Raw genomic sequence first — 27,577 nt, 5'->3', positions numbered from 1 at the left:
TTTTGTTCAACTTGAAATGTTTTTATTTTTATAAAATTACTAACGCATATGAAAAATCTGAGTTTTTTTTAGGATGATACGGAGGGTTATTCCTATCATCAGAAAAATTATGAGAGTTCTTAAAAAAAATCATACATAGCCTATTGTCTATCGTTTATGTATGTGTTACAATATAATCTGCGTCTACACAGATAAGCAATAGTCCAAGATGAGCTCAGAATAATAACTTACAGCCAGTGTAGTATTTATTTTGGTTTTTGGTTGGCACTCTCATACGCACTCATATATGTTTTATTTTTTATAATAGGTTAAAGGCTCTGGAAACATCTTCTTTTGAGCCAGTAAAAGCTGATTCGGTGGCCATGTATTATGAAAAGTGGCGTACTCTCGGCGTACTTGAAATAGATGAAGGTATGAAGCCACCGGTAAACTGAGGCAAGGTCAGCATATTTCCATTTCTGATTGAGTTTGTCTATCATAATCATAAATTAGCTAGAGGCTATATACATAGGTATACAGGTAAATAAAGGTAGACAAGAAATACATACTGCTCGTTATTTATTCTAGACCCGTTGGAACTTATAATCAATACAAACAATCTGTATTGTAAAATGTGAGATCTAACTTAAATCACCAGTTAATCACTTCACACAAAAAATACTGGTGAACCGTTCATTATAAGTTTTAAAAACATATTGACTAAAAAAATTACACATAACAAAATCAAAATACACATGTTTATAAATCCTTCATGATCTCCTTCGCCTGATCACGATACCAGCTAGCCGCTTCGCCCTCCGGCGGTGGCGGTGTAGCCTCATCACCTCCCCCCTTATTCCCCTCTTTAAGTTTAGACAGTTTCTGCGCTTCCATTACTTTCCGTATTAAATGCTTTGGCACTTGGTCGGGTTGTATCTGTATGAGGGTCTTGCCGCCGGGCGCCGGGACCGCCCGCGGATTCCTCACGGCTTCCAACTCGTGCACACTCTTGTAATGCTCCACTAAGCCCTCCAAATTCTCAAATTTACTGTTACACACTTCACACTCCATGGTTCTGCAGTGCAGTTTGTGTCTCTGAAAGGGAAGGAATAAGACTTTTTAATTTTAGGCAGTGGAAGGACGGTGCTAAAGTACAGGGCAATATACCTTGAAATATACCTTCGAAAATTTATAATCTCTCACCCTTTTATTTAATTTCCTAAAATTATTTGTTTGTACCTACTAACGTTTTAAATTCTATGGTGTTTAAATAAATATTTTTTGATTTTTGACCTATTTTACTTACATTCAAAGCTAAAGACGAAATGAAGGTACTCTTGCATATGGCGCAAGGGTAAATTTTGACAACGGCGGAGAAAGTAGGACTGGCGAGCTGGACGGTTTTTTTCCGAGAAACAGACTTCTTCTGAGAACCACCTTTCTTTTTCTTAGATACGGAAGCAACAGTTTGAGCTGAAGCGACGCCGGGTTTTGCCTCAGACCGTTTAAATGTTTTACCGTAGTGGCGCATCATGTGACTGTCGAACCTAGCCCTTTCTGAAAGAAATAAGTTTAAGTTTATAATCATGACATACATAGTACAATCATTACATACCTACATAATAAGTATAATTTCATGTACCTAAGTATATTGTTTAGTTTGTAGGTATTTATTAGTTAATTCTTATATAGTTACTAAATTCTTTAGTACACTTGACCCTATCTGAACAAATATTTTTTTCTATCAAATATTCTTCCACCCAAAGGTTGTTTTGAAAAAATCGCTTTTAGTGATAAGACTGCCTTTTTTGTACCTATGTGTTTGTATTTAAGCTATGTATAATCTATTCTTGTTTACAAATAAAGAATAATCTATCTATCTATCTATCTACAATGTGGAGACTGTTATACCCGAAGGGGTAGTCAGAAGTGACTCGCAAGCAAGTCACTCGCTTTTCGCTGTACATTTGTACTCACGCGGTAGGGCGCGAGCCGTATCGCCGTTTTTGAATGAGTGCAATGCACTTAGGTTACACATCTAGAGTCTAGATGTGCAGGTTTACTCATGTTTTCCTTCACCGTAAGTAATAATTATGAACTTCTTCAAAATAGGTACTTAAAGCTTTATTTATCTCGGTTCAGTTGGATGAGGAAGTAAAATGATTAAAATATTGCGGCTTTGTATTCAATTTACCTTGGTAGACTCTAGGGCACAGCGAACATGTATACGGCGGTTCCCTACCGCGATGTTCCTTCAAATGGGCAAACAACAGTTCTGAAAAATTAAAAGATTTGCAGGATTTAGCTTTAGAAATTTTTTCTTAAAAAAAAAGAACATTTGTTTGAAAACTTTCACTTTACCCATAACTTGCATTACATTTTTCTTACATACATACAAGTAACTGATAAAAGACGGTAGTGTTTATGTAAGTGCTATTGTCACTGGAACTTTCGGCTCGTGCGTGTTTTCGGTATTGCCCCTTATTTATGTTGAAAAGTGAGTGTTATCAGACTCTGTGTGGTGAGACGGATGCGCTGTTTGCACTCACCGCGTGTGTCGAAGTCGCGCCCGCACTCGCGGCACGCCGGCCGGCGCTGCCCGTTGTGCTTGTGGTTGATGTGCCGCAGCCAGCACCCCTTCACGCGGAATTCAGCGCCACACATTTCACACCTATAGCGCCTACACGTAAGATACGGCTGAATATTAATAAATAATTTTCAGATATTAATGCAGAATTAGACAAGTCACTATGAGTTATTCAGACACAATAGTTGCAGGCAATTTACTATATTTGCTGGTAAAATTTATATGTTCATTAGTAATTTTTTTTTGTAAATAAAATTTGGAAAAGTAGCTTCTTAAGGTACTAAATGAGGCCATTATTTTTATGTAACAATTTACTTAGCTACGGTACTGTACTTTCAGTCCCACTAGGTATGCCAGTGTTATACGAATAAGATATATGAAAACAAACACTTACTGCTTGAAGCGTGTAGCTAGGTCGTTATTCTGAGGATCAGGGTCAATATCCTGAGATACAGCAGCGATTAACTGAGCTACTGCGTCGCTGGTCTCAGTTTCGACGGTCACTGATTTTATCATAGACTTGTTGTGTTTGATTATGTGACGATCCAATTTGAGCTTTTCTGAAAGAAACAGAGTATGTTTACAGTTTGGCAAAGTACAGATTAAGTGATGCCCATTCTAAAATAATTTCAAGATATAATTAGAAATGTAGTAATGTTACTTATGCACACTTCATGTTTTAAATGGAGATTTGGGTCCTGAATTCAATTCCTTCAATTCAATCCCTAAGTTCAATGGTTTTCGTGCTTAACTCAATGGGATTAAGTTCAAAAGGATGTGGGATCAATAATCATCTTGCCCACTTAAGGGGCTATTCTTATTTAACTGTACATAAAAGCAGTGGACATGTTTTTCTTGACGATGATGATGAAATACTGTTTTATTGTATTTAATTTACCTTGAAAGCCTCTGGGACACATCGAACACCTGAACGGAGTCGTATCGCCGTGTACTTCCTTCAAATGATCGAAGTATAACTCTGAAAAATATGAACTTTGATTTGATAAAAAATTATAACATTCCGATTTCTAATTACTTAAATATTTGTAAGTGCGTATATTATTATGGCCAATCTCTGGCCTTCAAAATATGAACCTGAATTCCGACATAAATTTACATTTTATTTTATGACTTTATTTTACAGTAAACCATATGTTTAAGTGCAATATTTGTAAGTATTAATATTCTATCTGTATGTGCTGTTATTTGGTAGCAAATCAATATTAGGTCTATCAAATTGCCGTCCTTCATGACCTTCATACTGGTCATTTCAATAGGAAAAAGTATACCTATTGTATTCATCAAAGTAGAAAAAAAGGCGAAAGGAATCTCGCTAACTAAAAACTGAGGCACCCTAAGTAAGTCAAAATTTCATGTTACGACGAGCAGTTCACACTCAAAGTAAGTCAGTCCGCCGCCGCGCGCCGATTACGTCGCACCTACGCACCCAAACACTCTCATGTCACCGCTATTGTTGTGCCTTATGTTTTTAGTAACCGGGATTCCTTTCGCCTTTTTTTCTACTTCGATGATTGTATTCTATTCGATGTTCGCGCTAACCTCTTGTGCCGAAGGCTAGCGCACACTCGCGACACACGGGCAGGCGCTGCCCGTTGTGCTTCCTCTGGATGTGTCGCTTCCAGTACAACTTTTGCGCAAACCCAGCGCCGCACATTTCACACTTGTAGTTGCTGCAATACACATTTTACATCAGATTATCAGAGAACAAAACCACACTGATGGGTCAATTACACCTAACAAGTACAGTGTGTCGATCCGGAAAAAACAGAGCTAACGTATAGAATCGAGTGCGCGTGTTTTAACTCGCATTCTATTCGAAAGTGCTGTCAAGTTGACAGCACAAGTAATACTTGTACATATGAGCGCTTGTGGGGCAAACACGCGTGCGTGATCAAATCCGCATGCTGTTAAAAACAGCTTAACATAGAGAATGCATAGACCACTTGCTATTGACATCACTTCCAGGAGGAACTCAGCCACTTTTTAAAACTAATTTAGCGGTCGCTGCACGGGATTGTAATCGTCGTCGAAAACTCGTTTAGTCTGCGTTCCACTAATTACGGCGCTTTAATTACGTTGAACCGCGATAATAACATCTCTTTATTGACGTTTATCTACGTCAATAAAGAGCCCGTATAGCGACTGCTGTTGTATGGGTGGTGTGAGAAAATCATTTTAAAACTATGCGTAGAGGCAATGAGAAAAACTCTTACTTATTGCTGCACTCCTGGTCCTTATTCTGAGAGTCTGAGTGAATGTCCTGAGACACAGCGGCGATGATCTGGGCCACTGGGTCGGTGGGCTCGAGCGGCGGCGGTCGTATCGTCTTTATTTTATTCTTGTAGTGACGCTTCATGTGTCGGTTGAAAACTTCCGGGTCTGAAAGAAACAGTTCTAATTCAAAACACGACATTAGAAGACATTTTTTGCTGATTGCCGAAAAATAAAGTTGTTGAAACTGTTGAGGTAGCAAGTCAGTCGGGTAAGTAATACGAGGTATAAAAACGAATGGTATAACATTCACAAGGTATACGCCCATATGATATAAATTCATTAAGTATAACGATCACTGTGCATAACAAACGAAAGGCATAATTACTAAATACATAATTTCATAACGATCACTGAGCATAACAAACGAAAGGCATAATTACTAAATACATAATTTCGTAAAGAATAACGTTCAAAAAGTATAATTTCAATTGATATAACTATTAAAATGCATAACGTTCATAATATATAACGTTTATAACATATATTCTACAACGGATATAATTATCATAATGTATAATGCACAAAAAGTAAAGATTGTCGTATCGTATTTTCATTATTATTGACGTTATGTGGGGGGAACGCTCCGCTCCGCTTCGCTGCGCTCCGCTTTGGTTTCGACGAACATGTGCACCTAACACGCTCCTCCTCGCTTTGCTCGTCGTCGCACCTATCTTTAGGTTTTGGTACTAGGGTTTTTGATATTATTATTATTATTGGCGCTATGTGGGGAGACGCTCCGCTCCGCTTCGCTGCGCTCCGCTTTGGTTTCGACGAACATGTGCACCTAACACGCTCCTCCTCGCTTTGCTCGTCGTCGCACCTATCTTTAGGTTTTGGTACTAGGGGTTTTGACATTATTATTATTATTGGCGCTATGTGGGGAGACGCTCCGCTCCGCTTCGCTGCGCTCCGCTCCGCTTCGCTGCGCTCCGCTCCGCTTCGCTGCGCTCCGCTTTGGTTTCGACGAACATGTGCACCTAACACGCTCCTCCTCGCTTTGCTCGTCGTCGCACCTATCTTTAGGTTTTGGTACTAGGGGTTTTGACATTATTATTGGCGCTATGTGGGGAGACGCTCCGCTCCGCTTCGCTGCGCTCCGCTTTGGTTTCGACGAACATGTGCACCTAACACGCTCCTCCTCGCTTTGCTCGTCGTCGCACCTATCTTTAGGTTTTGGTACTAGGGGTTTTGACATTACTATTGGCGCTATGTGGGGAGACGCTCCGCTCCGCTTCGCTGCGCTCCGCTTTGGTTTCGACGAACATGTGCACCTAACACGCTCCTCCTCGCTTTGCTCGTCGTCGCACCTATCTTTAGGTTTTGGTGCTAGGGGGTTTGACGGTGTTGGGTAATTAAACACAGCTTATGTTATTGTATGTTAGTATGTTTTATGAACTTTATACTAAATGATAGTATATATTTTAAACGATATACGTAATGTATGTTATACGAATTGATATTAGTCCTCGTAAGTATTATATATTTAGATTTTATATAAAATGTACGTTATACCAATTGAATCTTATACCTTATGAAAATATAGATTTTGTTGTTATACGTAACGTTCATTATATGTTGTGAACGTTATTAATGTGAAATTATACATTTCGTTTTTATACGTCGCAATACGCACCCAGTCAGTCAGTATATTCGCCAAAATTATTAAGCAAACATCCAATAAAAAAATAAGCATGTGACCAAGTGTGGTGCCAGCATGATACAAACATACGCCACAATATAAGAACTTTACTATAATTATGTTCTTAGTGTTACCTTTGTAAACTCTGGGACACAGCGAACACTTATACGGATAATTATCTCCATGTACTTCCTTCAGGTGATCATAGTATAATTCTGAAACGTAATGTTAATTAATATTATAAAATTATTCATTCCAAAGATTCGAATATAATTGTTTATACACTATTCATGAGAAAGACGTGTGAGTTCGTCGAAAGGCTAGCTATGATTGTCACGGCGCACTTTTGTGTATTACTATCATCTTTAAACATAATTATGTTTCACAAATAAATTATGTCTGTTCTTTTTTTCTTACATATTGTGACAATCGGTATTCGCGCCGTCTTGGGAAAACTTATGTCACTCCTTGTCGTGCTTGTCTTGCGCCCCGTGCTAGGTATTCATCACGCATGCGGGATTGCCCCGCACGCGGTCATACGTATGACAGAATATGCACGCGAGACGCGGGAAAATGTGCGGCTATCCCGCGTGCGTGATGAAATCCGCATGCTGTTAAAAACAGCCATACTATCTAGCACATGGGCCGGTCTTGTAAAAACTTTTATCACGTCTTGTCATGCTAGTCTTGCGCCCCGTGCTAGCTCACCTCTAGTGTCGAAGGCGCGCACGCACGCGTGGCACACGGGCAGCCGCTGACCGTTGTGCATGCGCTGCAAGTGGCGCCGCCAGTGCCCCAGGATGCCGAACTCAGCTCCGCACATTTCACACCTGTGCTTCCTGCGACACACACATTCAAACAGATACAGACACGGCTACGGTAATAATTATCTTCTCTGTCCCTATGTCCCTTTGCTTAAATCATTAAAACTACTCAACGGATTTTGATGCAGCTTTTTTAAATAGATAGAGTGATTCAAGAAGAAGGTTTATAAATGTATAATATAACATCAGTTTTACCGGGTCGGTAGCATTATAATAATTAATAGGTAATCCTAACTAATGTTATAAATGCGAAAGTAATTGTGTCTGTCTGTCTGTTACTCTTTCACGCCAAAACAACTGAACGGATTTGAATGAAATTTGGTAAGCATATGGTATAGACCCTAGAAAGAACATAGGCTACTTTTTATCCCGGAATTCTTACGGGAAAACTTTTTATGGTGAAGCGAAGCTCGCGTCAACAGCTAGTTGTTTATAAATAAGCAATTTGGCGGGTTCAAGTCATCATAAAGTTTAATTCAACATCATAACGACCCATTACATCCCCACTGCTGGGGCACGGGACTCCTTCCAATGCAGGAAGGGTTTTTTTTTAAAGTTTAATTACTTGGCAATAAATGTTACTTATGTACTCACTTGTGCACTTTGTTATGGTTGAAGTGTGCCCTCTCGTGTTTGTCAATTCTATATTTGACAATCTTTCCTGAAACAAACAGAGTAAAGCATTATGAATACATGATTAGGTTCGGCCACCGAGTGGTGAAGTGGTTAGTGACCCCGACTGCTATGCCGAAGCTCCTGGGTTCGTTCACCAGCCGGGGCAGATATTTGTTTAAAATACTTTTACAGGGGTCTTGGGTGTTAATAATGTACAATAATATGTATTTATGTAAGTATCTGTACGTACAAGGTTCGAATACTTACATTACAGGCTCTGCCTAGCATGGGTTCGGATGGCTGTGTTTGTTAGGCACTTTCAAAAAACTGACCTAACCAGGGCGTGCGTGGGTTGAACATCCTGACATTCTCCATATCAGTGATGTGATGACGCAAGTCCCTTATTAGTCCACGCCACGCCCGCAAACACCGGCTGCTGATTGGTTCGAGCTCGCCACGTCGGCTGCTGATTGGTCCACTCACCACAGAAGCGGCACACGTGTCTCTCCTCCACTCCGTGCTTTTCACGTTTATGCTTCACCAGGAATTTCAAGTTTTTAAACGACTCTTCGCATAAAGGACAAACATGCTTCTCCCGCGACTTCTGCAAATGAAATAGGTACATATTTGTTACAAACGTAATAAATGCGAAAGTGAGTTTGATTGATCACGCATGATGAAATTTGAACGAATTTCGGCTAAGCGAATCTTATGGGCAAAAACCTTGTTTCCGACTTGAAATGCGAAATACCTTATTTGATTACCTACCGCATGATCCATGACTATCAAAATCTTAAAGTACTTATTTCTCTATAAGTTTAAGTACCTATTTGATACTTACGTTATCAAATTCAAATGGCAGATCGGGCAACGAATATTCTGAAAAAAAAGTAAAATAATGCAATTTACCTGTAATGCATGGTGAAACAGGGCCTTAGGTGGAATTTCACCAAACGCTAAATGTATTTAGTCGCCTGTCAAACGTCTGTCAGTTAGTACAAAATGTATTTAAAAATTGATTTAAATACAATTTTAAATGCATTTAGCGTTTGGTAAAAGTGGCCCTTACACTTAGAGTAATACGTGTCAAAATATCCGATTTCCGATCAAGAAACCTAAAATACTAGTGATGCCACGAATAGTAATTTGGCCGAATACCGAATACCGAATATTCGGCCGGCGCTCTCAACCGAATACCGAATATTCGGCCACCGAATATTCGGCCACCGAATATTCGGCCACCGAATATTCGGCAGGTTATCCAGTATAATTCAATAAGGGCCGGTTTTTCAATGCCAGGATAAAAGGTCAAATAACTATCTAACGAATAATTTTATTTGGCTGTTTATCGGCCTGGTAGTTGCTAAGCCATTTTTCAATTGTGATTTATTCCATAGATAACTATCTTAGCGATTTATTTATTTATTTATTTACTGTCAAGCAAAGAGCAATCAAGCCACAAGCCTCACTGACTGTTTGGTTTGGTTGTTTTGATTTTGGTATTTAAATTTGTTATTTTTGAATCACAATGGTTTCACAAAAAAGAGAGCGTTTAGCGAATTTTAATAATGCTGCAGTTACTGTGTAGTGAGTTTGGTAGATAAATTCAAACATGTCATAGAAAATAAAAATACCGATGCTGCAACAAATAAAGATAAGGAGACTGCATGAAAGAAAATTGAGTTTTCTTTTAACTCCAGTGGTATAACCACAAGTGTCCGCTCATAGAAAACCCTTAAGTAAAGTACGAGGGCATCAAAAAAACAATGAAGAAGAAGTCTTCCCTGCAAAGGCAGGAGATGTACAAAACTGGAGGTGGGCCCTCAAATGCACCTCCATTTATCGATGTAGAAGAAAAGGTGTTAGGCATTTGCTCCAACATTACAAATAAAAACTGAAAGAAATAATTATAACACCTATGTTTTATTATCACTGTGACTTTCCTTTCAAATGGATTCATATATTCGTTCATTACTGCCTCTTCTTCAATCGCCATATCATCAATATAATCGAAAATATCCATTGAAAATGACGATTATTCTCTGCGCTCGGTAGTTTAGAATTGGTATAAACGCAAAAAAGAACTTACAATAACCTCAAATGTCAAATTATCAATCGAATAAGCCCTATCTGGCTGGCCTATAGCCTATCTGCCTATCTGGTTAATTATTGTTTCATAGATAAATGTTTCAATTAAATTGTTTTTTTTATTCCCTTTTGTAAGATATTTGCTACTTTTTAAGTATTCGGTATTCGGCCGAATACTTCTTACTATTCGGCCGAATACCGAATACTGAAAAAAGTGGCCGAATAGGCCGAATACCGAATACTTGCGGAATATTCGTGGCATCTCTATAAAATACATATGACTGTGTTAAAAGATCATAAAATCATCTAAAACTAATCAAAGCAGCATTTTATCTGTAGGTAATAATGTTACATACCGTCATCGGATAATTTATCCGACTTCTGCAGAGTATCTTGAACATCTTCCATCAAAACATCTTGATCTTCCGTATTCAATGGTTCAGGCCAATGCTCTTCTACTTCTGTCTCTATGTTACTTTTATATTCTTCTGTCCTTTGCATCGTAACCCCTTGGTTGTCCGCAGTTACTGGTTCGGATGAAGGGTCTTTTGTTTTTGCAGCTACACTACACAGCTCGACGCTATCACCAACTCTCGAATCCATTGTTCCCTGCAAATATAATATTACAATATAACGACTCTGAAATCTATGGATAATATTTGTTCGTTTAATATGTGTTCGTTTGTGTGTGTGGTGCCAGTCGGTGTGTGTGTGTGTGTGTGTGTGCGGTACCTGCAGCAGGCGCGCCAGGTGCCGGGTCGCGGCGCGCACGGTGCGCTGCAGGGAGTGCGCGGAGCTGTGTGTGTGTGTGTGTGTGTGTGTGTGTGTGTGTGTGTGTGTGTGTGTGTGTGTGTGTGTGTGTGTGTGTGTGTGTGCGTGCGGTACCTGCAGCAGGCGCGCCAGGTGCCGGGTCGCGGCGCGCACGGTGCGCTGCAGGGAGTGCGCGGAGCTGTGTGTGCGTGTGTGTGTGTGTGTGTGTGTGTGTGCGGTACCTGCAGCAGGCGCGCCAGGTGCCGGGTCGCGGCGCGCACGGTGCGCTGCAGGGAGTGCGCGGAGGACACACGCGCCGCGCAGTCGCCGCACGCCTGCGCCGGCACGTCGCCCGCCCGCACCTGCACACAATCAAAATCTTTTTTGTACAAATATAAAAATTTACAAAATGTGGGCTTGATACTAAGAGCATTTTTTACCAGCCAACCCACAGGTACCTACAGAAAAACTAGTAAGTACAAAGTTGAAAAAAACGATCCAAAATCAATTGACTACTTAAACCTTACGGCCAGTCTTGGTTTGTTACCAGCGCACACCTTTCCTACACATAATCGCACTTGTCTTGATCACATACTACTTAAAACAAATTATAAAGCATCAGCATTGGTCATCCAGTCCACAGTCACCGATCACCTACACCACACTGCTGACCCAAATATTGCCACAAACCTTTTTACTGATCTTATCCACTCTGCTATAAAATCTAATAGTAAAGTGATTACTATACCAAGGCATCAAAGACCTATTAAGCCCTGGATCACAGCTGGACTCCTCCGCTGTATAAGGAACAGAGACAATCTGCACAAGAAACTGAAACGGTCTCCTAATAATGAAGCATTAAAACTAACCTGCAAACGATACCGCAATTTCTGTAATCGTATTCTTAAGAAAACTAAAAGTGACTACGAGAAGCTTGAACTGACAAAGGCACAAGGAAATAGTAAAAGACTGTGGGATGTGATAAAGAGGGTAACTTATACTGTGAAACAGAAAACATTAGCATCCGAGCTCTTGCTAACATCTGATACTACTGATCTAGATTCACTTGACAGCGTCAATGGCTTTTTTTGCAATGTAGGTAAAACTTTAGCGGAGAAAGTTCATTCGAATAATATAAACCAACAGTACTTGCAACATCATTTTCTTCCAGTAAATCATGTTGCCGATTCGTTTGTTCTTTTACCAACGGACATTACAGAGATTGACTATGCTCTCTAAAAATGGACTGTGCGACAGGAGTGGATGGTATTACATCAAACCTTCTAAAAAACCCATAAAACTATATTTGTACCTATTTTAACGCACATCTTTAACAACTGTCTAACATCAGGTGTCATCCCATCTTTAAATCGGGAGATCGGGACTGCGTCAACAACTACAGACCAATATCTGTTCTTCCAGCACTTTCAAAAATTATCGAACGTTTGATAAACATTAGACTTATGTACTATCTCGAGGACAAAGGCCTACTGTCACAATTTCAATACGGTTTTCGAAATGGTAAGTCCACCTCTCACGCTGTCCATGAGCTTGTGGACCATATCGTCACTAATCTTGATGAAAGAAAGAAGTGCCTATCTGTTTTTCTAGATTTGTCAAAGGCGTTTGACACGGTCTCGATCCCCATCCTCTTAAACAGACTGGAAAAGTTGGGAGTAAGAGGTCTCCCACTCGCCCTTTTCAAAAGCTATCTCACAAACAGAACTCAGCAGGTTGTTGTCGATGGTTCCAAGAGTTCTGAAATGTCGATCGAGTATGGTGTCCCACAGGGGAGTATCTTAGGTCCCACACTCTTTCTTGTGTTCATCAATGATATGTGCAATGAAATGTTGGAAAACTGCAAACTGATATCATTTGCTGACGATACAGTTCTGTCCTTTGTTGGAAGCACATGGGAAGATGTATACAAATCCGCACAAATTGGTTTTAACACTGTAATCACATGGCTAAACAACAACTACCTTACCCTCAACACCGACAAAACTAAACACATGATTTTTGCAATTAGGAACTCATCACTTCCTCCAACACACACATACTCACTCGTCGCTCATTACTGTAAATTTCCTCACCTCACCTGCTCCTGTCCATCAATTGAAATTGTACATACTATAAAATATCTAGGTATTATCATTGATCGCAATCTCACATTCCGTCCTCATATTAACCTTTTAGCAAATAGAATTCGAAAACTGATGTTTATTTTCAAAAAACTGGTTTACTTTGCCCTCTGTCAGTCCCTTATAACATACTGCATTAATGTCTGGGGTGGCACGTACAAGACACACCTCCTACCTCTTGAGCGAGCTCAGCGCGCAGATCTTAAAGTAGCAACATTTAAGAGCTTTCGTTTTCCTACCGAATCACTGTATGAGTACTGCCAAGTATTGACTGTTCGCCAATTATTTATTCTACAGATTTTAATGAAACAACACCAGAGTTCTCCCTTCAATCATGAAGACGCAGATAAAAGACGCAATAACCTAATAGTAACAAGAAAAGTTTTTAAGACAACATTTTTACATAACTTTTTCAGCCACCTCGGCCCAACCTTATATAATAGAATTCATCGTGAAATTCAAATTCATCACCTCAATACACACATAGCTAAAATAACTGTACGAAAATGGCTGTTAACTCTAAACTTCTCCAAAACTGAGTATTTTCTTCATCCACCTACCTAAATCACCCATTTGTCCAATTTTAACACAGTTTTCTATCTATTTAATATAAAACAAACATACATCTATACTGACACACACACACACACACACAAACACACACACACACACACACACACACACACACACACACACTCACATACACAAAAATTCACATGAATAAAGAGCCAATAGCTTTATTTAACATATGTAATTAATTAATTAATGAATTGTTTAATGTTAATAACCTTGTGTAACTAAGTAAATCTAATCTTAAACCTTAAATATAATAAATATATTTCTGTGTATACTATTTAAGCCTAAGACACCACAATTCTGTTATAATAAGTCATATATGGCTGCTAGTTCCTGAGGAGTGGAAGCCAGTGTCTATAGCACAGGTCTATTCCTATTATAGGCAATGGCTGGCATCTTTTATGTCACCTATAAATTGAAATAGCCAACTTGTAACGTAACTAATATGTCTTACTAATTTAATTGTAATCCAAATATTGGCAAATACATTATTATTATTATTATTAAACATTATGCAAAACAAAGGTGTGAAAAAAAGTATTCAGGAAAGAACTACAAGCAATTATGGCTTATGATTAATACACACCAAAACAATGTCTCTAAATTGAAAAAAACTATCTAATTTTTCAGTAACAAGTTAAAAATAAGATAATAGCAAGACGATTACCTCAATACTGAAGAGATCCATCAGCATGTGCCCCAGGCCCGAGCCCAGTAGCGGCGCCAGGGAGCCATCCCGAGACAGACAGAGATGGCAGCACTGCTCTAGGTCCTCCACCCTGCTCACTTTTGACATGTTTTCGGCTGTGGAACAGATATTATTAACAGAATTATAGAAGACTGTTATAGAAGGAGTGTGCTTTACACTCTTTATTACGTTTAAATTAACAGACCATTTTTCCTTCCCTTACAGCGGGGTTTTTGAGGTGTCTACGTTAAAGGTTAGATTGCCTGCGCATGGGATATATTTCTGAAATATGTAGGGTTACTCCATACTGGCGACGAACGAGAGCTTTCCTGCAATCGTCACGTTTACTGCAACGAGATAGAGAGGAATCTTGTTTTTCGTCATAGAGAGTGACCCCAGCCCGCATGTACGTACCGAAGAGTTGTTCAATCTGAGTATTGAGTTTGTCGATGTCCGGTTTGTCTTCCTCTTCAGGCTCCTCGCACAGCGGGTCCGCACACGCCCCCGCCTCTTCAGCAGCATATTGCAAAACTTCAACATTTTCCTCATCAGTTATTTCTGGAAGGAATATATTTGTTTGTATTTTTGTTCTATTTTGAATAGAACGCTCTTGAGTTTCTGTTCTCAATTCCTCTCACAAGAGAAATAACCCTGTCCGAATGAAGAGTATTTTGTATATTATGTTTATAAAATAGGTGTAGATATATAACACTAACTTAGCGTTTGGTGATAGGTGGAATAAGTAGCCTGCCAAACGTATGTCAGTTAGCACAAAATGTATTTAATTTTTTTATTTATAAATATGTTTAGCGTTTGGTAAAATTGACCCTAAAGGCACTTTATTAAATAAAATTACTGAGCCACTATATAGTGGCTTTTTAATAAGTTACGCTATAATGACGCCAGCAACGAGCCACTCAAATATGCTATCTTTTGCAAGACTATAAAGTTTTAATTTCATAAAAGTACCTAATAATTTACCTATCTTATTAAAATACGAGGTTTGCAAAAACTATACTTATAGTAAGCCGAATGGGAATGACCCTGGGGATTATAATATTGAACAAAACTCTTTCTACTTACGATACCATTTTTGAAACAGAAACAACATATAACAAATATATGTATACTGAAACAGACTTGTCATATTTTTAAATTGGAGCCAATAACACAACACAAACAGTGTTTCCGTCCAATCTCATTTTCGACTATCAATAATAATAATAATAATAATAATATGTGGGGACATCTCACACACGGCCATCCGACCCCAAGCTAGGCAGAGCCTGTGTTATGGGTATCGGACAGCTGATATATCTACACAAATACATAGATAGATAGATATTAAATATAAATATCAACACCCAAGACCTGAGTACAAATATTTGTCTTATAAACATTTTACTAAAATTAAATTGTATAACTTCAGATATTACACCTTTGTGCCTATTCATTATCAAGCCATACAAAATGATACTAAAAATAAAAGTTAATTACCTGGGTTTATAACTTCATCACTCACTCCTTCGCCATGGTCATGGTCAAAGTCCTGATGATGACTTTTTATAACTTCATCACCTTGGCCCGCTACTTCGTCATGGTCATCCTCAGGTCTTCCGTCGCATGGCACAGCGTCTGTCTCGACAGCAGCGTTTGTGTCAAGCAACTCATCTTCTTCTATATTTTCTGAGAAATAGTCATGGTCGAGTATCTTCGGCTGGCCGGACTTCGGAACTAGTAATAGAAACATAGCTGGCTTTAGCAGATACATTGAAGTATAATGTACAAGTTATTGAAGAATAATATTGGTTCAATGGACAGGAAATCAAACAAAATACAAATTAAAAATATATTTTTCCCGTCCCTGTTGCTGTCCCATACATATACCCATTCTTATGTCTATCCAAATCCGCATCCTTTATAGAAGATATAAAGATAATGAAACCTATCTTTATATCTTCTATAAAGGATGCGGAAGGTACGGTCAGGTGCAGATAAACCTGACCCCCCTCTCATACTAACAATGCTTCTGAGGGGGGTCAGGTTTATCTGCACCTTACTGTACATAGTAATAATTTGAATAGAAAAAACATTTTTTTTTCAATTTCTTTTTATTATGGCAACAAACAGTCATACAATAAATCATCAAGAAATATCAAAATAAAATTTATAATATAATTATAGTAGACAAGACATAAATATAGTAAACATTGCAGTGCCGAAAATAAAGAAGAATGGCCAAAATCTGACCCGCTTTCCGTAAGTTAGCAGCCATTAACCAAACCTATTTTAATTCATTGATAAAAATGTTTTTACCTATATGAGGGAAAAATATCTAAACCATGAGGTTCCTAAGATATTAGGGTTCTAAAGTGAATTAATAAAAATATATTTTTCGTTAAATAAGGTTTTTATGAATTTTACATGGACATATAAGGATAATCAGGGGCCGTCCATTAACCACGTGAGGCTCAAAGGGGGGGGGGGGGGGTAGGGTGTACGGAAAACCTCACGAAACATCACGAGGGGGTTGGAGGGGAGGAGGTTGTCTGGTTAGACATCACGTGTATTATTTTTTTGTCAAAAAGCGGTAGGTATTTCTGAACCAAAATTTTGAACGGCCCAAAAATTTTATCGATTTGTAACCTTGATTGACTCGCCCGCCGTTGCTAAGATAAAATAATAAATTTGATTGAAAATACGCATATTTTGTTTTCAATTCAAAACGCTATTTTCGTTATATTTTTTCTAGTCAAAAATAGCCTTTATACATATAGACTTCAAAAAAAATACAACGTGATCCGTTGGGGGGGAGGGGGGGCTGTTCCCATACCTCACCAAATAACACCAGGGGGAGGGGGGGCGTCAAAAAATGAAAAAAACGGCCTCACGTGATTAATGGACATTATTAATTAATAACTTTTTATTATTATTATTGTGTCTTTACCATCACGGGACCATGGGGTCCCGGGCATTTGGAAGGCGTGCATGGGGCCGAAGCCAACATGTAGAGGCCCGTTTGACAACATTAATCTATATGAAATGTGACACCAACCGACGATTTTCCTTGTGTAAACTATAGAGTAAACCCATGGAAAATCCCCGGTTAGTGCAGAACTATTGTAGGATATGGACAAAACTAATACAGGGTTATGGAAGGGGGTGCTAAATGGACTGGGTAACTGGGACTATGGAAGGACTATGGCCCCTGCCTGACCTATATGTTTCACACACGGATAAAAAGGCAGGGGGTGACTCGCACACACAGTAAATGGGCCCCCCAAAACAGTCGCTAGCACATAACAGTGACGTAGCAACAAGGGGGCAACATGGCATGAGGTGCTAAGGATGGAGAGGTATTCCACGGCTCTCAGGACAATCGCGTTATCGGTCAAGATCCCTATAAGCACCTTACTGGGTAATACATCCTTCCTCGAGCATTGCTGCTCTAGCGGTACACCACTCAAGCCAGCCAATGAAGGCAAGCAAGAGGTGGGAGATCCTGTTCCTCGTCAGTGTTCACTCTGGACAACCAATAAAGGCAAGCCAGAGATGAGGAACAGGGGTTCTCCCCGGTATCGGGTGGGTGGGGTCGCTAATGCCCAACAGCTCGCCACAAGCTGCCCTGCCGCCTTATTATTATTATTATTATTATTTAATCCTTTATTGCACAAATATATAAATAAGTGTACAAAGGGTGGACTTAATGCTAAAAGCATTTTCTACCAGTCAACCCACAGGAAGTACAGGAGAAATTATGTTAAAGGTGTGCAAAAAAATGCAAAAAAAAGAAATTGCAATGTCACTCAATAATTATTGTACCTAACAATAAATAGAATACATAAATAGAAATAATATAATAATAAACTATAAATATATACTTGTATAAATATATATGTATATCGAAGAAATAGATTAATATATATCTATTATTAATATCATTTATTACTGACTTATCTGATTTCACAAACGTTTATGTTGATTGTAAGGATATATTGTTAGGCTTCTTGCATATTTCTTTCACTAAGATTTTTGGTGTTATCGGTTAATAAGTCTCTAAGTTGATACCAATTATCACCGGTTGCTAACTCTCAAAAAGTTACAAAATACGGGGGCTGTACCCAACCTTAGAGTGGTACCAACATGGAAGTAATAAGTAGGTACAACCATAGACTTCGTATATACTAGCGTATAGACGAACTGACAGCTCGATAAGACTTGACCAATTTTGATTTTTCAGTGTGTGCATTAGCTAGTGATGTACCTTTCTTTACTTTGGAGGACCATCGATAAGTTATTGAAGTTCGATCTTCGACCCTTGGAGAGAGTTGTTCCATAGACTGTTGTTGTCCAGATTATAATTTTGACATAGTGTAAAAAAATGCATAAATAAAAATAAATCACTTTTTTCATCGCTCCTTATTTTATTGACTTTTAAACAGGACAATCTTAGATATATCAGCTGTCTGACCCATATTACAGGCTCTGCCTCGGATGGCCGTGTCTGAGATGTTCCCACATATTTATTTATTTAACTGGTTCATTACAGTTTCGTTTCCTAAATTATTAAGTTTCATTCATTCTTAAGTCGAATTGCTGCAAATGGTAGAGTTCTTCTTTGGATTCCAACCAACGCGTCCAACTAATTTCAACCACTTTCGTCTTATTATAGTATCTATAGAGGGAATCTGTTGGACAAATTATAGAAAATAATAAGTTTATGTATTTGTTAAAAGATGTACACTTGTCCAAAATTAATAATGCACATGCAGATCTTCACACCCGAATCATTAAGCTCTTATGATAGCCTTAAAAAAACACTTGCATTTTGCACCTTGTTCGAAAGAAATAGGAGTCAATATCATGTGTCACATAATCGAAAACAACCGATCTGTCAAAGATTTCTATGCGCATTATCAATTTTGGAGCACTGTACCTTGCCCTGACAAAATGGTTCAGATACGAGACGGTAAACGCAAGCTAGCATTTATTTTCATAGGTAACATTCAAGATAAAATATCGATAATGATATCGATTAATTTGAGTCAATCCCTAGCGTACATGTAAAATAAATTGATGAAAAATATATCCACTAAAATCATGAAAATTATTAACAAATGGACTTCCACATACACAAAATATGAAAGTAAACAACAGCATTGGCATTATTTTATATTTAATACAGGATAAAAGACAAATTTTAACGAAAAATAAACGCGTCGTGTCAGTGATGACGATTTTGGTATTTACCCGTGAAATGTGCAATTTTCAGGATTATTTCTATGCTTAACGCCACAATCACTCGCAGAAGATGTTGCCATTGTTGAATACAATTAGATTTACTGAAAATAAACCACGATGTACGCAAAAAATCCAAAATACTAAGGTGTTGATTTTCCGCGTGCCGATTTGTGACGCCCTGTCATTCAAAACCAGTCACAGTTTCATTGGATTCGCTATCCTTTTCGATCTTGCCAAAGTCTATGGGTACAACTGGAGGAGAATTCATTGGGTATATTTTTGTTTGCATCATTTTGGTGAGTGCGCAAATTCCTGTTGTACGTAAGTACTTATTACTTTCATGGGTAATAGTAATATGTTTATTGCAACTATGTAAGTTTTACATTGATCTTAAAATTATGTACATAATGGTTCTTAACATAGTGCCCTGTAGGGCATAGCAAGTTTAATCTTAATCTAGGTAATATTATTCTAAGTAAGTAATAGAAAGTAACAAATTTGTATGTATTGGCTTACATAATAAACATATAAAATCTACATTAAATTTTAACATTCATAATAGACTATAATATTTAACATAGAGTAGTTAATAATACATATAAATATTTGGTTCATAATAACAAAGATAGGTTTTTATAGTAAGTTATTTAAGTTATCAACTAGGATATCAACTAGGTACCAACTATAATATGTACCTATAAAAGGACAGTGATTGTTAAATCTTCAAATTTATTTTTAAGATTATCTTTGTGTGTTTCACATTTAAATGGAAATGCCACAATAATATCTATGTACATTTTAATAGTGTTTATTACCTGTAGGTATACTCTTGGAGCATTTTGGTATAAGTATGTACATTTTGACATATTATTATGTCGGTAACCTTAGTTCTCAACCTCAAAACCTCAACTATCAAATTCTGATAGTGTAAAAATGAAATACTTATGTATAAATTACCTGCAACATATAGGGTATCCATTTCCGGTTCCTGAGTGACAGTTGCACTTGTTGGTATTGTAAACTTTCCATGAAAGCCTGAAAAAAAATTGACAATAGTTTATTTAATTTTTTACATCGTAGGGTAGGGTAGGGTAGGGTAGGGTAGGGTAGGGTAGGGTAGGGTAGGGTAGGGTAGGGTAGGGTAGGGTAGGGTAGGGTAGGGTAGGGTAGGGTAGGGTAGTGTAGGGTAGGGTAGGAAAGTGTATGGTAGTTTAGGGTAGTGTAGGGTAGTGTAGCGTAAGGTAGTGTAGGGTAGTGTAGGATAGTATAGGGTAAGGTAGGGTAGTGTTGGGTAGTGTAGAGAAGTGTAGGGTAGTGTAGGGTAGTGTAGTCTAGTGTTTGATATTTAACATGACTTTTGGTCATAGGGAACAGATGATGTATTTCGATACAAATAAATTTATTAATTATTTTATTTTGACGAGAGTACATTATTTGTACCTCAGTTTTATAAGCGACAGATAGCTTAATTGTTAGCTTAATATATTTATGACCCTGTTATAAGTAGTAACACCGTGTGCTTCACTATGAGCCCACCAAAGCTCCGAAAATAGTAAATGCCTGCTGTGTACTACACAATATAGCAAATGCACACAATATACCAGTGACGACAACTTGCCTGCTACTGGTAAATCACAACATAGTGATAAGTACGAAGAACTTTTGCTACTGGAAAAAGGTAACCAACAAAATAACCTACAAACAGCCAAGCAGCTGACACCTTTACAAGAGTGTAAAAAACAGTTGACACTCAAAGATTCGTTAAAAAACAAAGGTGCCTGGGATGAAACTAATACCAAACAAAAAGAAATTGATAAATTAGTGGCTGAAATGATAGCGTTACAAAACTTGCCATTTAATTTTGTAGAAGGTGTGGGATTTCAAAGATTAGTGCAGGCAGCCTTACCACGTTATAATCTTAGAGGTCGGCAGTACTTTACTAATTTACTGTGCAATGATATCTACAACAAAATGAAGTTAAAGATTCTGGACTTCTTGAAACAATTTGAGAAGTTATCATTTATTCATTTACTATAGATGTGTGGTCCGAGCCCAGCGCAAATGTCTCGTTACTTAGTTTTACTGCTCATGGCATCACGAATAATTATGAAAGAGTTTCTATAATACTCAAGTGTGAACAATTAACTATTAAATGGGAGGTAACTGAAAATCAGCGGTTTGCTCCTGGAGTAAACATCCACGCTGAGTTACTTCACCCTTTTGGTCCGCTTCAACACACAACCTGCTAAGTACAAACCTGTCTTTATCATAGCTACTATTTACCTAGTTATAAGTACAAATGTGTATATCTGTAATTGTGATTTGTTGTGTATGTAAGAAAGTGGATCAAATAAACGCTTTATCTATCTATCTATCTATCTATCAATTAGAGGGTCGGCACACAGGTGAAATTATAGCGAATAATTTAAACACGACGACGACCGAATGGCGTAGTGGTTAGTGACCTGACTACTGAGCCGATGGTCCCGGGTTCGATTCCCGGCTGGGGCAGATATTTGTTTAAACACAGATATTTGTTCTCGGGTCTTGGATGTGCCCGAAAAATGTCAATAGGCCCGCCCCCTATTACATTGGGACTAACATAACACTCTGGCGAAAAGTGGGTGCAGCAATGCACCTCTGCCTACCCCGCAAGGGAGTACATTAGTACAAGGCGTGAGTGCGTGTTTTTTTTTTTTTTTAATTTAAACAATATTTTGCAAGATTGGGGCTTAAGCAATGAATCAGTTCATTGTATTTTACGCGACAAAGGATCGAATATGATAAAAGCTATGAGAACGGCCAATTTCCCTGATGCAAACTGTAGGTACTATTCATCAACTTCAATTATGTGTTAGGTCAGCAATGGAAACGGAAGAATTTATCTCGCCAGTGATTACAAAATGCAAAAAAATTGCTACTCACTTCATCACTCACTACTTGCTCAAAATGAATTAAAACAAATTCAAACAGAAAGACTGAACCAAACAGAGTTATGCATCGTTGGATTGTTCTACAAGGTAAGATATTTCTATTTTAAACTAAAATAATTTTATATAGGTAAATGCTTTTTTTTTCTTCTGTACGTTGTGTTTAATTTCACATATGTTTTATTTATTCACAGATGGAATTCGACTTATTATATGATGGATAGAATATTGAAATTAAAAGACTCCTTGATACTGTATTCGGGCGCGCATAATATACCGATTCCTACTGCTGATGAATGGCTCGACTTGGAAAAGTGTATTGCAATATTAAAGCCATTCGAAGAAATTACACAGGAGTTAAGTAGTGCAACTGCGACAATAGCTTCAGTGATTCCTTTAGTCTATACTCTTAAAAACACATTAGAAACAGAAAAGACTAAACAAGACACATCAGAAAACTTTAAATTAATGATTACAAATATGGTCCATAATATCAGCGTCACATTGAGAAATGAGCTACAAGCTCAAGTTTTTCACTGAAATGACTAAGGAACAAGTACAGACAGAGATTCTAGGAATCCTTGGGTGTTCAAGAACTTCTCATGATGAAGGTCCTTCTTCACCAAAGAGATCACGGACTCAGCTGCCATCAATAAGTTCATACATTCAATCTTGTCTAGCTGAAATATTAAGCGCAAGTGACGAAGAAGAGCACGTAGGTGGTGATGAAGATGATACAGTACCCAATCAATTAATTGTCAAAAAAGCATTGCTAAATGAATACAATAGAGAGAAAAGGTTGACACTCGGTGAAAATCCACTTTTATGGTGAAAAATGCATACGAAGTACAACAGTTTAAGTGCTTTAGTCAGACAGTACCTCTCTCCGCCGCCTGGCAGTGTACCAAGTGAACAGCTTTTCAGTGCTGCTGGGTTAATTTATGATCCTTTAAGACTTTAAGAAATAGACTTTCTGGTGATAAGGCTGAGAAATTACTTTTTGTCAAGTATAATTTACCTTTGATAAAATTTGATTATTGAAAATGTTTAATGTTATTATAAATTAATGTAAGACAATGTATGATTAAGTTCAGAATAAAAAAGGAAGCTATGATTGTTATGTTCGACTTAAATTATAGTTACAGTAAACTTAATTTAATTCCAATTTCAATATTTTCTTTTAATACGAAATTACTGATTCAGTATAAGTAATAATTTTATTACATTTTCATTTTAGGTGTTTTTGATCTAAAACATCTAAAATTTAGATAATACTCAATATAATATAATTATTTATATTTATTTTTATTTTAAATAGCTGTAATAATTACTCACAGACTGATTGTAAATCCTGCCAAAAACGAAATAAAACTACTTTATTACCTATTAGTATTTTACTTTTAAAATTCCTTAAAAATATAATATCCGTAACCGAAACTAACGGATAATCCGAAATAATTTATTATCCGTATCCGTAACCGTATCCGGTATAATAATCATTCCTATATCCGTATCCAATCCCTAACCGAAATTTCATATCCATAACATCCCTAGTTTTTGCAAAGGAAATCCAATTTTACTTACCAGACATAAGGAAACGTCAAAAATACAATAACATAGTAAGACCTCTATAAGTACTTAATATATAAAAATATAAAAAATGGCTTACTTACCATTCAAGTGAAGAGATGGAATAGCTAATTTATTTAATCGATTGCACCGATTGCGATCTCTTTCAGTAAAATGGACACCACAAACTTTCTTCTTTTTAAAAATATCTTCACTACTCATGCCAAAATCACCAGTAATATCAACCCAAGCTTTAAATTGCTGAGGTAATATTCTAGGATTTGGAAATGAATGACGAGTGGGATCTGAAAATGAAAGAAAAATAATGTTGCTTATATTAATGGGTAATTTTTTTTGCAGAGTGCTACCTTAAGGCGGGTTTGGGGGTAGGTGGGGGGAGGGTAGCGGGGTTTACTGTACCCTCCTATTGCATTAAAACTTGCCGGAGATGAGTATTTTTTTTTAAATCAAAAAATAAAAAACTAACCTCAAAATGGATGTACGTCATCCAAAATATTGTGTCCCAACAGGAAGGCTTTTTAAACTTATATAAAAAAATACCTAACACACGAATTCTAACCTATTTTTATATAGAATAATTATTCAACTGACTGTCAAAATAGGTTAACATTATCTAGAATGGAATGCAAATAAAACTTTTTTACTCTATGAGTGTTCCGTTTTCATACTATGGTTGACGAAAATCGTAGATTTTTAAAATTTATTTAAAATACTGTGTGTGTCGCCGGCAAATAAAAATTATTGCAGAGGTATTAGAAAGACATCTCCTAATACCCTAAATGGTCACCACACTCAATTTAAGGTAGCACTCTGCAAAAGCCAACCTCAGAGTTTTAGGAACATAAGACTTTCTATGGCCAGCTCAGACTAGTGAATAAAAATATATGAAAGGATCTTTTGCACTGATACTGATTTGTGGAATTTCCGGAGCTCAGTGGAGATCCATACTCAACCACCGCAAACAGACACAAGTTAAAAAAGCATATACTTAAGTATTTGTATAAATGTATCACTTACCATTGGTTGCACAACCAAACACACAGGGCTTTGGCATTGTGACGCATTTGGTAACTATCCAAAATCACAAGTTAAAGTGTCCTTTTTACAATATTTAAATAGTGTCCTTTTGCAGAGTATGTCAACACCATAAACACAAATAATACTGTTGAAGTAAGTGCAAAATCTTGACAGTAAGCTGGAGGAACAAAAAAAGAAGTATCTCACAACACAGAAAATAGCACAAAATTAACCACAATTACATCACTTTATTATACCTAGAAGGAGCGATGGTAGCTCAGTCGGGTAAGAGCCTTCCTTATTTCAGCCCATCCCGGTTTATTATTTACTAACATTTGTCTAAACTTCAGCAAGTACAAGTAACAAGTACATAAGAGACTGAAGTCACTGAAGTGAAGTCAAGGACAACAAGGAACATAATACTCTGCTTCTCAAGTAAATGAAATGAAATGTGTTCTGTTCTGTGATGTTAGTCTTCATTCAGCTGTTTTGTGTCACCGTGACGTCGCTTAGTTTTTTTCTCTTTGTCTATGGTCAAACGGTAAAGTTTCTAGTTCTAGGCAGTGGTCTGAAAGTTCCTATTGAAAAAAAAGTTTGGAGATAATTTGGACTTTTGGAGATCGATGCATTTTATTGCCAACGTTGCCAACTGATATTTACGTACCAGTGGGAAAAACTCTTGACAATGTGGTAGTAAATATAAACTTACTTACTAAATTCATAAAATGGGTGGTGTATTTTGATAAAAAAATATAAATTACGTTCAAAATATGATTATATTTAGATATTATATAATTTAAGCGAATAGCTTCGTCATTAACCTATATAACAAATGTTATCAGCAATATGCCTCGTCAAAAATCACTCAAAAAGGCCACCCCGAATCGTACCTGGCCCAAAGGTACCCATTATACTCGCAGCATTACCGCGTTGTATACCGATATTATATTATTTAGATATTTTAGACTTCTGAATGGCGTAGTGGTTAGTGACCCTGACTACTGAGCCGTGGTTGGCCAAGTTCTGCGGACACTTGGCGACCATCAGCAGCGAGCGCTGCGCGTGCGGCGGCGGCGCCCCCGAGCAGGTCCCGGGTTCGATTCACGGCTGGGGCAGATATTTGTTTAAACACAGATATTTGTTCTCGGGTCTTCGATGTGCCCGTGAAATGGCAATAGGCCCGCCCCCTATTACATTTGGACTTAAACAACACTGGCGAAAAGTGGGTGCAGCAATGCACCTCTGCCTACCCCGCAAGGGAGTAAATTAGTACAAGGCGTGAGTGCATGTGTTTATGTTTTATAATGAATGTCATCACGTGAAAACATTTCACAAACATTGATTGTGTTCGATTTTAAGACCATGATGGTAGTTTTTTTAAATTAAAACTTTGATGGATTGACACATTGACACAAACATGGTATAGTGCCACAAACTTATCTGTTCCGGTGAGAGCGAACTAAATTGGTCCATACCTCATTACTTACTGTACTAATGAATTTCATATTGACATAGATTATATGGACCAATTTAGTTCGCTCTCACCGGAACAGATAAGTTTGTGGCACTATAGATACAAATATTGTTTTGGTTCGTATTTACCACAGAGTACATTAATTATTCTGAAAGTATTTAGATAAGTCTGTTAAACAGAGTTTTAGGTAGTGTATTCAAGTATACAAAGCGTCCTTACATTAATCAAAATGACCCAACCAGTCCTCATAAATTGACAAAATACGAACATGTATCCAACTCACCCAAAAACCTTTCGGCATTACCCACCTGCACCTTACTTTATATTGTTAAAACTATGATTTGTGTACTATAAAGTGTTTATAAATCAATACTGAAAGTAAAGTGTAAGTATCCTAGTTTGTGAGACGGGAAACACTAGGTAATAATCTGTGTTTACCATAAGATATACAAAGGAGTGAGGCTGTTATTTACGTGATTTTGAATAAGATTTAATATTTTTCATTCGTTTATCAAAAATAATTGGTTTACCTTTGAGTAATAAAGTTGGGACTGCGTCCATAGTGAGTCTTGAACTCCAGGTATGATATTTGGATTCAAAATGTTGGTGACAAACTCTGGCATTTTTAAAAATATAATTGTCATCAACATCAAGCATAATTAAGTTTCCACCAATAGCATTGGTCCATTTTCTGAATCTTCCAGCATCCTTATCAGGATTGGGGAACCTATGTAAGGTACTGGTGGTTTCACCTGCAATAAAAACATTTATATTTAACCAGCATGACGGAGAGCCGTGGTGGCGTAATGGATAAGGCCTCGTCCTCTCAATCGAGAGGCTGTGGGTTCAAATCCTGGCCTGTACCAATGATATGGAGTTCATAGTTTAATGCCGCGCGGGATACTTGTTTCTACTCTTGGTTTCGCTTGAGCGTCGATGAACTACGAACGCGATACATTACGGTATCGCCGAGTTGCTATGAATACGGTATCAGTATCAGGTCCATTCTTTTGGCAACCGAGTTGTACATAGCTTGATAAGCCGCCACTAAGCACCAATCCTTCAGCTAGATTACATCAAACTTAATTTTACGACGGTAGACACAACACTCGTCCAAAGTCGGAACATTAATTAGTGAAAATA

The 27,577-nt window shown here is 37.6% G+C and overlaps 1 protein-coding gene across 6 annotated transcripts; it reads right to left on the bottom strand.

Annotated features, from left to right (window-relative positions):
- Positions 1-541: 541 nt before the first annotated feature.
- LOC105392822 (zinc finger protein 569) lies at positions 542-27,577 on the bottom strand. Of its 6 annotated transcripts, none has more exons than XM_048630176.1 (22): positions 26,965-27,577; positions 24,961-25,138; positions 24,027-24,227; positions 20,381-20,458; positions 15,680-15,916; positions 14,597-14,740; positions 14,162-14,298; positions 11,020-11,139; positions 10,384-10,636; positions 8,781-8,818; positions 8,423-8,543; positions 7,919-7,985; positions 7,209-7,339; positions 6,635-6,715; positions 4,801-4,966; positions 4,127-4,257; positions 3,465-3,545; positions 2,961-3,126; positions 2,529-2,659; positions 2,174-2,254; positions 1,286-1,536; positions 542-1,074 (listed from the first exon to the last, which is right to left on the bottom strand). In XM_048630176.1, the coding sequence occupies exons 2-22, from the start codon at positions 24,995-24,997 to the stop codon at positions 739-741; spliced, it is 2,988 nt and encodes a 995-aa protein (XP_048486133.1). In that variant the 5' UTR covers positions 24,998-25,138; positions 26,965-27,577; the 3' UTR covers positions 542-738. The 6 variants fall into 6 exon arrangements, with proteins under 6 accessions (XP_048486133.1, XP_048486132.1, XP_048486131.1 ...); XM_048630175.1 differs by lacking the exon at positions 26,965-27,577 and adding an exon at positions 25,218-25,690; XM_048630174.1 differs by lacking the exon at positions 24,961-25,138.

Source organism: Plutella xylostella, chromosome 25 (genome assembly GCF_932276165.1).
Source record: "Plutella xylostella chromosome 25, ilPluXylo3.1, whole genome shotgun sequence".
Classification (NCBI taxonomy): domain Eukaryota; kingdom Metazoa; phylum Arthropoda; class Insecta; order Lepidoptera; family Plutellidae; genus Plutella; species Plutella xylostella.
Note: the sequence above shows the minus strand (reverse complement) of the source record. Positions and strands in the feature narration are given on the sequence as shown.